This window comes from Castor canadensis, chromosome 14 (genome assembly GCF_047511655.1).
Source record: "Castor canadensis chromosome 14, mCasCan1.hap1v2, whole genome shotgun sequence".
NCBI lineage: Eukaryota > Metazoa > Chordata > Mammalia > Rodentia > Castoridae > Castor > Castor canadensis.
Window position 1 is genome coordinate 4,211,501 of NC_133399.1, and position 15,388 is coordinate 4,226,888.

General features: G+C 38.7%; 1 protein-coding gene across 6 annotated transcripts in view; it reads right to left on the bottom strand.

The window, feature by feature from the left end:
• Window positions 1-15,388, bottom strand: part of LOC109674142 (uncharacterized) — a 58,477-nt gene that overhangs the window by 11,417 nt on the left and 31,672 nt on the right. For 4 of the 6 annotated variants that reach the window (XM_074053698.1, XM_074053700.1, XM_074053699.1 and 1 more), the window contains 3 exons: window positions 12,218-12,344; window positions 11,965-12,013; window positions 5,679-11,358 (listed from right to left, as the gene is read on the bottom strand). In XM_074053698.1, the coding sequence (XP_073909799.1) occupies window positions 10,269-11,358; window positions 11,965-12,013; window positions 12,218-12,344 (1,266 nt within the window). In that variant the 3' untranslated portion in view covers window positions 5,679-10,268. Of the gene's footprint in view, window positions 1-5,678; window positions 11,359-11,964; window positions 12,014-12,217; window positions 12,345-15,388 lie in introns of those variants that run through there. The other 2 variants (XR_012441253.1, XR_012441254.1) reach the window with 2 other exon arrangements.

Consider the following 15,388-nt stretch of genomic DNA (forward strand, 5'->3'; position numbering starts at 1 on the left):
ATTAAGTGGGTAATTCTGAAAAGCAATGGGTGGTGGGTATGCTCACAGTCCAGGCTTACCCCTTGCCTATCAACTAAGGTCTTTAATGACTCCAAAGAATTCTGTGTCCTAGTGACTGTGCTGCCCCGCATCATCTATCATTCTGAGAAGAGCCTATATTCATACTGGAGAATAAGGACAGGTGAGAGAAAAAAAAGAGAGCCTATTTATGCCATAACCATTGCTACCCTATTTAGCTTGGGAGTGGCCAGGGCAGGAACTGGCATAGCCTCCCTGGCCACTCAACATAAAGGGATGTCCTCGCTGCGTGCAGCCATAGATGAGGACATAGAGAGAATAGAAGCCTCCATTAGTCACCTGGAAAAGTCCCTTACCTCTCTGTCTGAGGTAGTGCTTCAGAAGCGACGGGGCCTAGACTATTTGTTCCTCCAGCAGGGGCGACTATGCGCAGCCCTAGGGGAGGAATGTTGTTTCTATGCTGACCATTCAGGAGTAGTTAGGGAGTCCATTTCTAAAGTGAGGGAAGGTCTGGCAAAAAGGAAGTGGGAAAGAGAAGCCCAAGAAAATTGATTTGAAGCTTGGTTCAATAGGTCCCCCTGGTTTACTACCTTGGTCTCCACCCTGGTGGGTCCTCTGGTTATACTGCTGCTTATCTTAACCTTCAGTACTTGCATTCTGAATAAGCTAGTAACCTTCGTGAAAGATTGGGTTAGTACAGTCCAACTCATGGTCCTGAGACAGCAATATGAAAGGCTACCTAGCCCTGAAAATGTTTACACTTGTCACCTAGATAAGCATGATTCCTCATTATGAACAACTAAAGGGAGGAATGTTAGGGTACCTTTGACTTGCAGCCCACTTAGCCTAAAACCAGCCATGATTAGCATGACCCTTGGGTAACCTCGAGCCCCACTTCCTGGAACAAAGAGAGGTGGAATGGTTTCTGTGAACAGGGAGTGTTTTTGATTGATCTTGATGAATGGTAAGTGAGACAATATGTCAAGACATCTGGTGTTTTTCAAGTTCCTGATAAGTAAACCTGAAAGTAAACATCTGGTTTTTTTTCCTTCCCAGTCCCTAATAAGTAATCTTACCCCACCACCAGGATGTGGGCAATGTCAGAAAAATGTGACCCCAAGGGCCATGAAGAATTCCCGTGTGACAATGATTGATGCTTAAGGGAGTATAAAACCTGCTTGAACTTTGCATTCGGGGTCCTTGTTGAAACCCACTGCGTTGGGCGGATACTCGGACCCCAGCTAGCTAGAAATAAACCTCGCCTTGTGGCTTACATTGTCGCGAGTGTCTTTTGTCCTCTAAGAAGGTTGCTGACCTCGTACCACAACAAGACATGCTAGTCATGGTGTTATATGCCTGTTGTCCCAGTGACTGGGAGGTTAAAACAGGAGGATCATAAGAAAAATAGAAAGTTCCAGGCCAACATAAACTATATGAGACCATGTATCTAACCCAACAGCAAAATAGAATCATTCCTGTGAGCCCTCGCAAAGACAAGAGATTAACAAAAAAAACAAAACAAAACAAAACAAAAATGGGTCCTTAGGTGCCTGTATTTTGGATAGGCGATTTAATTAAAGGTTTTATTTTTAGCAATTAAATCAATTTAATAATGATAAGCAGCTTCATTTCTTCCTTGTTCTACCCTAAATTCATCTGATTGCTTGATCCACTGAAACAGAACACTTACAAAGCAAACTGTCCTAGGTAAATTCACTCAATACTCCAGGTCTGAAGTCTCTGACCCACCATCAGGCTGAGCCAACACAACAAACCCTCCTTTAATGTGTCCTGAAATACTGTGACCTCAGGGGAAAGGAACTCTTGTTCAGGAGCTGAGTTGCCCCTCCTCTCCAATCTTCTTTCTGCTCCCCTTTTCTCCTCCCTAAAACAAATATCCTTTCTCTCCATCACCTTGAGTTTCATGAAGACCATGCTGTTGAGTTGTTCCACCCTGTGCCCCTATGTTCATGTTCTGTCTCAATTTGCTTTTCATTCTGTAAAATGCTCTCTAGACACAGGCCAAGATGAACGTCAATCAGGTCAAGGAGGGCAACAACCACAAAATTTTGTCACTTACCCTAGTGACTACTCCCACTTGAACCCCAAGTGCCTGTGCACCACCTTTGCCGTGAGTTCTGCAATGTGGGTTACCCGTAAATTTAAGGTTTTACTAGAACATTAAAAAGCAACTGCATTTTATGAAATCATGAAGAAGAATGAAATCATATCATTTGCAAGTAAATGGATGGCACTGGAGAACATCATTCTGAGCAAGGTTAGCCTGGCCCAAAAGACCAAAAATCATAAAACCACTTAGGATATGAAATTATTAAGTCCCCTGGAAACATTACAGATTCATAAAGCTGGCCACAAGGTTGATAGAGATGGAAAGGGTTCTAGACTAGAGAGTTCCTCTCAAATTATAGTCTTTGTTGGGTTTGTGCAATTTATTCAATGCTACTCTGTGTATAGTGTGAAATTTAAGACCTTTTGGGGAACATCTAGTTTTTTGAGATGTTTAAAAGTGCATGAATGTAAAAAGTGATAACTTAGTGCTATTCAAGTATTTTTTGTGACTTCATAGAAATGGTTGCATTGGGGAGTGAAATTGATAAACTTAATTTCTTGGAGACTAGGCTGACAGTTCCCTAGGTAGTAGCAGAGGTGGGATGGTAGAAAGGAAGTATTCAGAGACTATACTCTGCACCTGTTAGGTTGGTTCAGGTTGTCTTGCATTTTATCTATATGCACTTTGTAATATTACTTGATATTAAAGGATATGTCCTGATGCCCAAAGTATGTTACAAGTAGTTTATAATCCTTATAAATGTCATTTTGTTAGATTTAGGAATAGTGCCCTATATTAATCCACTCCTCAGAGCTACTCTCTCCTAAAGTTAGTCACTGGAGGAGTGAGGGAGAGCTTTTTGCTATTATCTCCACATTTAGAACATGGATCTTAATTACAGCCAAAAGTCCATATGTGCATTTGGTAAAGTACTTATGTTTATTGTGCACAAAGTTCAATTCTACAACAACATGTAAGCCTTCTAGATGCCCTGAGGTGAGCATGTATGGTCAAAAGTAGAGCTAGTGAATTAGCCAACTTTTAAAAAGGTTATAATTAACAAAAAATATGCACCTTGTCATGGAATTTTAACCAACTTTGGGCAATGTGTTTTAGCACGTCCTGCCAACATGGTTCAAGTGGTGGAGCATCTGAAGGGGGATCCACCTCCCTTGCTGGAGCAAGATTTTCTCTATCACACCTTGGTTATTTTGGGACCTAACTGGACTTAACTGGAGGTGACTGGAGATGTTAGAGAAGATATAGGCTAGACAGACAGAAAGAAATTTGGGGTCAGGTGTGTTGTACACTCAGCTGGAGTGTACAACTCTATTTTGACTCTTTAAGACCCTTCTCCTTGTAGTACTTTAAAACCTTGCTTAAACTATCTTTCCTTAGGCTTTCACTCTGCCATGTTTGCCCTCAGCTTATCTTTAGCTTAATTGCTCTTAAAGTCCTTGGTCTCCAGGCTTGCACTGCCTCATCACCCTATAGCTCTCTTAAAGCCTCAGTGCTACACACTTGCAAACAGCCATGCCTATGCATATGCATAACTCTTAAAGTCTTGGTTCTTAGACTTGCACTGTGCACTGTCCCTTGTTCTCTTTGGCTTTTCTTTGGCTTTAGCTTTCCTAAGGCCTATGTATGCAGTTTTTTCTCAGCTTTGCATTCTGAAGCCTATGATAAAGTAATCAGTGCAAACATTCTATCAATCCCTCTTGAGCACTTTCCCTTTGGCATTTTTGCCATTTTCTATTCAACAATTCTTTTCCCTTCAGCAAACATTCCCTTCAATAATTGTTTTCCCTTCCAAAATCTTCCCACACCAAAAAGCCCAAAGTTAAGTCCCAAAAAGCAAAAACAAAACCCGTCTTCCTCCTTCAGGGGTCTGTTATAGAGGCAAAAAGGTGGAGCCACGGGGAGGGGCGTGACATTGCAACAGGATAAACCTACTTTTCTGCTCTCTGAACACAACTGTGGAGATGCAGCTGTCTGCCTGTCCCTCTTTTGTGGCCAGGGACTGTGCCTATCTCGGCCTACAGGTAAAAGCAATTAACTGCACCGTGCCTTGCTTGTGTCCATTTCTCAAAGGCTTTAAACCCACCTCCTACAAGCACCTGTTTTGCAACTGCAAAGCTCTGAGTTAAAACCCTAGCCTCCAAAAATAAAACAAGCAAACAAGCAGGAACAAGGTGATTGCATGAGAACACTGATTATGCCGACATCCATGTTGATCTCCCCTAATTTCATTCTGCTCCTATTTCCTCCTTTCTTTGAAAGCAAATTCCCTTTCTGCCTTAAGGCCCCTGCATATCTTACCTTAGGGGTGTTCCCTATAGTGTAATACTCCTAAAGTCATGGCCTAAGCTAATCAGCATTTCCTTATAAACAATATCTAGAATCAACTGGTGGACAATTGACAGTTAACTCAGGAAGGGCAAAAAGTGTTCCCTCCTCTCAGAAGTCAACCACATCTGGATGTGAATCCACATTTCCGATGACCTGACAATGTGCTGGATTTTTGGAAATTCAGGGATTTATAGACAGTGCTGAGAAGCATTTCCTGAGGGGATTTTTTTACATTTCCCTTGAATATCAAGGATCCAAAGGGAAACCAGAAAGGAAGTATGTGGACAGCATGGCAATACCAGAACCCCACACAAACTGCACAGATAGGAGTTTCACATGGCCACCGCACTGTCAACTCAGCCTGGGAGACATGGGTTTGGGAGAAAAATCTCCCAGCTAGGGCTGCAGAGTCCAATGAATTCACCTCACAAGGCCAAGGATCAAAACTGGGTTCTCAGCTCATGGCCCAGCCCCACCCTGCAGGCAGCAGATGATCAAAGTCCCCAATAGTGAAATCATGACACATGTTTCATTTCCTAAGTTTAACAAGCTCAGACCCATTTTCTTCAGGCCTCCTGGCATTGCCATTCATTCTTTTCTGATCTTACAGGGATAATAAGTTCTGTTGATAATCAAAGATTGAAGAATTATTTCAGATAGATGAGGTGTATCTTCATTAAAATTCACCTCATTTTTATTCCCTGAATGTATTTCCCAGCCATATTAAGTAAACAGCAAACACTGGCAATATTTTCCTAGAACAAACATATGTATGTAAAGAGGAACTTTATTATAAGCGAATGTCTGTCATAGGTTAGACTAGCAGAAAGCAGGGCAGAGAAAGAGCTCAATTTTCAGTTTCAAGACTTTCTTTGGGGGAAAATTTTGAATTTGAACACAGGGACTCACTCCTTCTAGGCAGGTGCTCTACTATTTGAGGGGTCCTGACAATCCTTTTTTCTGTAGGATATTTTCGAGTTATGGTCCAAAAACTATTTGACTGAAATCCTCCTGATCTCTGCCTCATGAGTTGTTGGATTAGTTACATGTGTAAGCCATTGTAGACTAGCAAACCCTTTTAAATCCTTAGTAACCTGTGGGAAGGGAAAGCTTTAGGCAGTTTCTGATGGCCAATGGCAAATGAGGAGGGATTAGGGTTCCCCTCTACTCTAGTTAGGTTGCTGGATCAGTCCAAGGTGTGAACAATCAAAACATATTTGGAATTTAAAGGAGACTTCAAGGTTATTAAAATTTTATTGCAGCTAGGCATTGCTATCTCAAGAAGACAGAACATGACCTAATGCACATGCAGCGCATCTGATTTCAATGACTCGGCTACTTCACGCTGTCAACACTCCTCAGGGATTCCCTGATCCTAATTATCTAGAGATATTCATGCTATTGCACAGAAAACTGCATATCTTTGTGAATATTCTTCTTGATCACAAAAAACTGATACTCTTGAATTTTCATCTGATAAACTCTATAATAACTGAATCCTGTTGGTTGATGATGTTTATAAGTTAATGCTTCCCTTTACTGATTTCTGCTTTCTTCATAGGTCACTTACTGCTGTGTTGAAGTGCTTAAATCAATTTTTTATTTGATGGGACTTGGGTTTGACTTAGGGCTGCACAGTTGCAAAGCACTCACTCTTCTCCTTTGCTCTGGTTATTTTGGAGATGGACAACTATTTGCCCACAATCAACAAGAACTTCAATATTCCTAATCCCAGCCTACCAAGATGCTACAATTACAGGTGGCAGACAGAGGCACACAGCTCAAGTGAAAATGTTGATTAATGATTTTCCTGCACTCTGATAAGCTTTTGTGATCTTGTAATTTCTTACATGATGTTATCTATAGCTCTGTGGGAATTATTCTTCATATGGAAATGAAATTTCTAACCCTTTCACCAATAACTCCACACAAAGGTCTTTTTAAAATTTATTTTTGGTGGTAATGGGGTTTGAACTCAGGGCTTCATGCTTGCTATGCAGGTGTTCTACAGCTTGAACCCCTCTGCTAGAACTTTGTTGTGTTTGAGTATTTTTGATATCAACATCCTCCTGTCTCTGTGTCCTTAGGAGCTGGGATTAGAGGTGAGAGTCACCAGTGCCCAGTGACACTAAGGTCTTTATATTTATACTGGCTTTCTTAAACACAAGATAGGATCTTGGTGTTTAATCTAACATGTCTTTTACTTTATGTATTTAGATAATACAAAATTAAAGGAATAATATATATAGATGGAATTCTAGTAATATATTTGTAAATATTTCCATTGGTTGGTTGTACATGTTTTTGTGGTTTCAAGTTTTCCCTACATCCTCTATTTTTCTCTGATACAGGGTTTGAACTCAGGGCCTCAGACTCAAGGCACGCATGCTACCACTTAAGCCATTTCATTAGCCCTTTTCCATGTCAGGCATTTTTTTATGTAGCCCTGTTGCATGAGTCTGGTTTCAACCTGTGATTCTCCTGAGTATCTAGGATTATAGGAGTGGACCATAAGTCCCTGGTACCGCCTTCTCATTTTCATTGTGCTTTTTGTATATTCTATTGTACTTTGACTGTTAGGATATCAAATATATGCTTCCTGTTTTTCATTTTCCTACACTTTGCAATGTATATTTGTACTTTATGTCCATGCACTTCCCTATTTTGCTTTATGTGTGTTTTTGTTTGTACATGTGTATTATTATGAATTGAGCCCAATGACTCATAACAGCTAAATGAGTTTTATAATAGTGTGCTACATTGCTAGACTTTTTATTATGAGACAAGATCTCAATAAGTGGCCCTGGCTGGCATTCAACTGGTGATCTTTTGGACAGAGCCGCTACAGTAGTTGGGATCTTAGGTGTGCATCACCACAACTGAGCACTTCATCCACTTTTTTGAATTTGGGCCTTGCACTTGGCAGGGAGGCATTCTAACCCTTAAGGCATACTCCAGGCCTTTTGTCCACTGTGAAATAACATCCAGGTGTAGGAGCAAAGCAGGTATCTTGGAATGCCCCTGAGCCCTCCCTGCCACCTCTATGCAGTTATTTTCATTCATTATTTTCCTTATCAGCAGTTATTAATGGGCTGCTGGAGTGAATAAAGTGGTCAAGTGCCTTCATAGCAAGCATAGTGTTCTGAGTGCAAACCACAATAAAACAGAAAACAAAACACAAGCACCCAATACAATATTGAAAATTTCATTGGGGCATGTATGTATGATAACAAATGTGAACAAAGATGAGATTTTGGGGCCTGATTGTGTGGCTTCTTAGGCTACATGCTTATCAAGGTGAATTGCCAAGTCCAAACACCATTATGACTGATAGAGAAAAACGATTGAATCTTCAATTTTGTTAGCACTCTTTGAGTGTTTTTTATTTATAGCCACCTCTTTTCTCCCTAAAAACTTACAATAATTTTTTCCATGCTGATGTACATGTGATTTATACTCTGAAGATAATCCTCTTTTCATTCTGTCCTTCAGAGTGAATAAACTTTATTGTCTACTGATGAGGTCTGCAAATATGCAGAGTTGTCTAAGGAGAAGATTCTCAAAGCCCATGTCATCTTGTTATATGTTGGACTAGAATTGTGGCTCAAATACTAGCATACTTTCTTTGCAATTGAAAGTCCTCATTTGAAACCCCAGTCCCACCAAATAAAAATTTGAAATGCCTCTTTAAAGAAGACACTGAAGAACATCAATCACAAGATGATTTTGTAAAGGATGGCAAAAGTGAAGTGACTCAAATCATATTCATGGGTGCAAAACAAAGCAGCATTTTTTTTGGTAAAAACTATAGCATGTTCCAATGTGCCTGGGATTGCAGGTTCATGAAGGTATTGGTGGAGATGCACAGTTTGAGGCAAACCTGGGCAAAAATGGAAAACCATACTGAAAACTTACTAAAATATCATGAAAGGGCTAGGGGTCTGGCTCAAATCATTGCATCTGCTTAGGAAGAACAAAGGTCTGTGTTTAATAGGCATTGTTGTCAAAATAAATAAATAAAACTAATACTATATTGTGAATGGTAAGAACCATGATATCAGGAAGCCCTGTCAAAGCAACATGTGTTTAACTAGTTCTTCAGCCAAATTGGATGAAGTGTTTCTGGAATGTGCGAGCATGATCACTAGGGTGTTTTGTTTTGTTTTGTTTTTTGTGGGGTTTTGTTTGTTGTTTGTTTTTTGCATTGCTGGGGCTTCACCTTCATCTCAAGCCACTCCACCAGCAAATTTTGGTTTGTGATGGGATGTTTCAAGACATCCCATGGGGTTAGTTTCAAACAACAACCGTACTGATCTCAACCTCCTGAGTCATTGGCCCTTGGTTATGGAAGTGGTTTTGACAATACTGATTTGATTGGGCAAGAAGGAATTTTTAGTTGATGTTGGTTTTGCTGTAACCCATGCTGATGTTTGGTACAGTGGCAGTGGGGATGGCTACAATGAATTTGGTAATTAAGGAAGCAATTTTAGCAGTGGTAAGATGTTATGCCAAATTTGGTAGTTCTAACAATAACTTGTCAAATTTTGGACACATGCATGGGAGAAAATTGGAGACAGAAATTCTGGCACTTAAGATGCTTGAGCCCAATATTTTGCAAAATCATGAAACCAAGGTTGCTATGGTCAAACTAGAAATAGTAGGCTGTATTACAGGGGCTGAAGGCTCTACTTACTGCTATGAAACAAATTTTAGCAGGAGATAAGACCCAGAAAACCAATGCAGAAGCTACAGTTTACTATAAAATTGTGAACTCAGCCTCTAAAGTGGTAGCCGATCCCAATTGATAGAAGAACCACATGTAACAGTTTCCTATTTCGATTTCACCATTTGTGGATGAATTCGGGAACCTATGCATGCTTGGTAATTGCTTTAGCACTTGGACCACAAAGCCTGCCCAGAAAACATATTTGAGGCAATACTCATGTACATGGGTACAAATTTTGAGTACTGTATATGTGACTTACTCTGTAACAGGCTCTTTACTTCCTGCACAATAGAAATTGTACAGTGAAAACCAAAGAACTGTATTTATTTGGACTTTTCATGTGTGCCCATTCTATTGATGCTGAACTAAAACTAACCCTTTTCTGTGAGTCTCATGACAAGCTATGATTTCAGACATGTGTCCACATTACTGCCTCTCTATATTACATTTAAATGCACATGTATATTCATATACTTGCCCCGCTTATATTTACATGCATGTGTTCATATGCAAAAGGTGGCACTACAGTTTGATCTCAGAGCATCATGCTTGCTAGGCAGGCACTCTTACTGCTAGAGCCAGCCCAATGGCAATTTTTTTGTGATGGGTACTTTTAACATGGTGCTTCATGAACAATTTGGCTGGAGGTGGCTTTGAAATGCAGTCTTTTGCATCTCTACCTCTTATTTATCTATGAATACAAATATGAAGCACTGGCACTGGGATTCCTTTGTTGTTGTTGTTTCACGCCTGACCTGCAGCACCCTATTTTTTGTGTGTGTGATACTGGGATTTGAACTTACCAGTGTGATCTTTCATATATATTCTGACAATGGAATGAAGACATCTATACAAGATTTGACACTGAGAATTATCTCATTTGTGTAAAGGAGAATGGCACTTTTACTATGCTAAAAGCTATAGGTTTTCTCTGCAGTGTGGACTTTCATGGTTTCATGGTAGTGAGATAAGTGTATAATACCGACCTTGCTTTCCTATACTTACTTTCTAATGTAAGCTTGTTCATGTTTCTTAAGATCACTGGAAGTAAAAAAGTTTTTCCCACATTACTTATATACAAAGAAGTTCTCTCCTGGATGAGTCCTATAAAGGCAGCAGGGACATGAATGCTTTTTCACATTTCCTATATCCATAAGGTTTGTCTCCAGTGTGAGTTCTTTCATGAATACGAAGCTTACTGGAGTAAGTGTAGGCTTTTCCACATTGCTTACATGCATAGGGTTTCTCTCCAGTGTGAGTTCTTTCATGAATACGAAGGTTACTGGAACAAGTGTAGGCTTTCCCACACTGCTTACATATATAGGGTTTCTCTCCAGTGTGAGTTCTTTCATGAACACGAAGTGTACTGCTACAAGTGTAGGCTTTCCCACATTGCTTACATGCATATGGTTTCTCTCCAGTGTGAGTTCTTTCATGAATACGAAGGGTACTTTTCCAAGTGTAGGCTTTCCCACACTGCTTACATCCATAAGGTTTCTCTCCAGTGTGAGTTCTTTCATGTATTTGAAGATTACCAGAATGAGTAAAGGCTTTCCCACATTGCTTACATGCATAGGGTTTCTCTCCAGTGTGGGTTCTTCCATGTGTCATAAGGTGACCAGAACGAATAAAGGCTTTTCCACATTCCATACATGCATAGGGTTTCTTTCCAGAGTGAATTTTTGCATGTAGTTGAAGGTAACTGGAACAAGTAAAGGCTTTCCCACACTGCTTACATGCATAGGGTTTCTCTCCAGTGTGAGTTCTTTCATGAATACGAAGGTTACTGGAACAAGTGTAGGCTTTCCCACACTGCTTACATCCATAGGGTTTCTCTTGAGTGTGAGTTCTTTCATGACTACAAAGGGTACTGGAACGAGTAAAGGCTTTCCCACATTGCTTACATTCATAGGGTTTCTTTGCACTGTACATTCTTCTACGTTTCTGAAGGTGACTGGCTTGAGTAAAGGCTTTCCCACACTGCTTCCATCCATGAGATTTCACTGCATTCTTTATCATTTCATGGATTAGAAGAACCTTTTCATCAGTGCAGGTTTTCCCATAAGCATTATGTATATAGCTTTTACATGGTTTTAGTATAAGCAGAGTTTCCTTGCTTACAATGTTCTCTGGAGTCTGTTGAAAGTATTCAACATGTTGTTTATGTTCATGCAGTCCCCCTAACACTTCATGTCTATAAAAAAGTAAAGATTACCATCGTTATCCTACTTATGATTTATTAAGAGATGTGATGGTGTTCACTCCTGTAAGGATTTATGAACACAAATGTACCAAATATTCTGCAGCAGAGCCTGAGTACAGCTATTACCAAAACAGTATTTGACAAACTAAATGAGTTTTACACATAGAAATACACCAAGAGGGCTTATTAAGATACCTTGTATCAAAAGCATGTAGGATCATGAAAAACAAGAATGAACATAAGGAAATAGCTTGAAAAATGTGCCAGTTTATGCCATTGCACATAATACTGCAACTCTGATGGAATTTGATATGATATACTTAAACAAGTGTATGCATACAGTGGGGTTATTTTTATATATTGGGCAATTGGACAGTATCTCTTGTGACATCTTTGGATAAACATGTTATGAATACTGGCACATATCAGGTTTTGAATTTTCTGATTCTGCATGCTTAACTTATTTTCCCAATCATACAGAAACTTTTCACTGATTTTAGCAATTTACAAGTGTAAGTTGAACCTCATTTCCTTAATTTCAAACTTGTTTTCATAGGACATTTGATGTTCACTGTTTCAGTTATGAGTAGAAATTACCTCATATTTCTTCTGGGATTCCTGAAGTCCTCTTCAATATTTACATTTTCTTTTGTTTATGAGATATAGACAAAGAGAAATCATTAGTATTTAATCAATATGAAAGAACAATTTGAGACCTCAGCTATTTTCATAATATAATATAATCATGCATGTACAGGAACCATTTCTGTCCCTCTTTAAACAGCACACAAGGCAACAAGAGCCAGAACAGTAGTGCATAGTTTGAATAAGGTAATGATGCCATATTTACCTATGTAGGACAAGTTGCTGTAGGTTTCTAGCATCACTTCTCTATACAACTTCTTTTGGGAAGGATCCAAAAAGCCCCACTCTTCCAGGGTGAAGTTCACAGCAACATCCTCAAAGGTCAGGGGCTCCTAAAATGTCCCACACACATTTGTTAAAAGAATTGTGAGTGTCACAGCAGTGCAAACAGAACATCTCTGCATAATTAATTCATAACATGGTGTTGTCTTCACATATTCAGTGCATTTCATTTTTGTCATACTCTCATCCTCCATCTATACTCACAGGCATTTTATAGCAATTCTGATGTCTCCCCTAGACTTACTTGTTAAATAGGTCACAAAAATTACATGTTATACACTGTGATTGTAGCAATCTACTAACAAATTCTTTAAACATAGTTCCCACTAGTGAAATATCAGGAGAAAAGAGATTGCATGAATAATATTAGAAATGCAGAAATAAAAGTTTCATTTCCACTGTTATTGCAGAACTGCTAATGGGATGAAATTTCCCAACCTAATATAAACTGCAGAAAGAGGCGAGTGTCCGGAAGCAACTTATTCAACAATATCGTATTCTATATATACTTTTTATGACTATTTGCACATTTCAGCAATGTTCACCCCAGGGAGTCTGTCGTAACATAACCCACAGTGCACTTCTGAATAATAGAAAGCTGGTATGACAAATAATATTTAATATCTCTTATCAAACATTTCTTCTGGCATTAGGCTTCTCCTTGTTGACTGTATCAAGAGAGGACATTTGGAAGCTTCTACCTGGTTTCTTATACACCAATGCAAATTTCATTCTGAATAAGACTCATGAAGGATCAAATAAAATTAGTTTTTGCTTTAGCACTTTAAGGCACAACATAGGAAGGAAAAATGTATCATGTGTCTCTAGAAATAGCTGGATACCAACTCTTCATCATATCATACTATATGTATACAATTTTGTAATTTCAAACTACACCTTAAAACTCATGAACAAGACTATTTTGCTAAGTGTATTGGTGTATAAATAAATTCCAAACAACAATCACAAATAAGTGGATCCTTTGAACCACTCATATAGGCCTAATCTTGTAATTCCACCACAATGATCAAATGTTAAACATTAGAGTAATCTATATAAGAAGAAACACTCTCAAAAAAGAAACAATAATAATGAAGAACTGGACAGAGAGAACAAGCGAAAGTACACAAAGTGACCTACTGTCTAATATTAAAAAACAAAGTTCACACACATTTTCAAGGTCACTGTACTACATGAAAGAGATTGATTCATGACAAAAAACACATCATAAACTGGTGGCTAAAAGCACAAAACCTGGAAAATGCAAAGAAAGTGCAAATCCGTTTTGTCTTTGAAACATACATTGTATTCTCCAGTGTCATGGACAAGGATCCAATTGCATTGGGAGATAGGAAGAATAAAATTTGAATAATTTTGAAGTTATTGTGTTATGGCTTGTCATCCCAGCATTTGTAAACTGAGGAAGCACTAGAATATGTTCAATGTGATCATGGGATACCTCTCCATTTCAAGAGCTATATGTGAAGCCTCAGTCAAAAGAGATACAAAAAATCAAGAATTCTGAAAGTCACTATCCAAGAACATACAAAATGAATGTGGAATATTAATATGTTAGAGAGGCAAAAGAAGAACAAGGACAAATATCTTTAATATAAGCAAAAGAAAAGGATAGGTGTACAGCATACACTAATGAATGAGAAAGTGACTGAGAAATGCACGTTTATTCAACATAAAACAACACATACGAATCAAGATCTATTTCCCTGATTTATGGGTTAGCTAAGTAAAATAAGTGTTCAAATCCAAATATATAAGAGAGATAGATTCTCTACTCACATTTCTCTAATTCTAATTATGAAACAAAGTCCTAAATTGTATCCAATACCCACTGCATGTATTATGAATGTTAATGAGAACTATTTTTCACATCCTGGAGAAGACATCATGAAAAGACCCCAAAACCATGACCTGTGAAAATTAAGTTCAATATCACACATTATTGCTTAAGAAATATACTCAAACACAGCACCCACAAGGCCTTTATATGGAATATATCAAATGCCTTTTCAAATACCAAAGTGTCAAAAATAGTAGAAAACTTGTTAGTGGATAAGATGGAAAAAGTAAGGAAAGATAGAGGTGGTAGCCATCTACTGTAGTAATGTGAGTACAGGCCTTTTTATTCATATCTACCATGGCATCTATATACCTCCTCTGCATGGATGAGCAGATCTTTCTATGTATTTTAGAACTATCCTGAGATTATTTCACTGAATAATTTCCTGTGTTTTGTCAGTTGTTTTGTCCATCACCTTTAATGTCAAATATTTATGTGTTTCATCATTTAATCAATTTCCAAAGGTCTCAAAAGTTGTGGTCATCTGAATATCAGAAAGTGATACAATAACCAGATTGAAAAATTTTACTAAATGCACACCAACATTCTCAACTACGCAAAAGCATTCTGTTAGCAGCAGGAACCCAAAGTTGTCTTTCTGTTAGATTCTATGAATGAAAATGCAAACAACTGAAAACTTACACAACCAAAACAATCCTGATCACACCAGTGGTTAATACCACCATCCCACAATCCTTTATGTTCCCATCATACTTAGATACTCAACAAGGGAAGCACACATTTTGATTCTTCCATGTTCTACCTCAAATTCAGCATCTTACTTGATCTGTGGAAAAAGAACACTAACTATACAAAGTTTCCTAATGAAATTATCTCCTCTTTCCAGGCCTGAATTGTCTGGCCCACCCTCAGCCTGAGCCACTATATCAACCCCTCCTTTACTGTCGCCTGAAACACAGTCTCAAGGCTAAGGATCTCTCATCCAGGAGCTAATATGGCCTCCTTCATAACCGATCATTTCCCATGTTCTTTATAATACTCTTTGCCCCTCCCTTGAAAACACAGTCATTCTTTCCCTTGCACTGAAATACCTACACACTCTGGTGGTGGGGTTGTCCTGCCATGGAAACCCTAAGTACCTCAGTCTTACCTCATATGCATTTCACTTTTAGAAAATGTTGTCTAGACACAGGCCAAAATGGCTATCAATTATGTTCATTAACCTTCAACAAGTCACCAGTATCTCCCCTATATTCTCAACCCCAAGGGCAAATG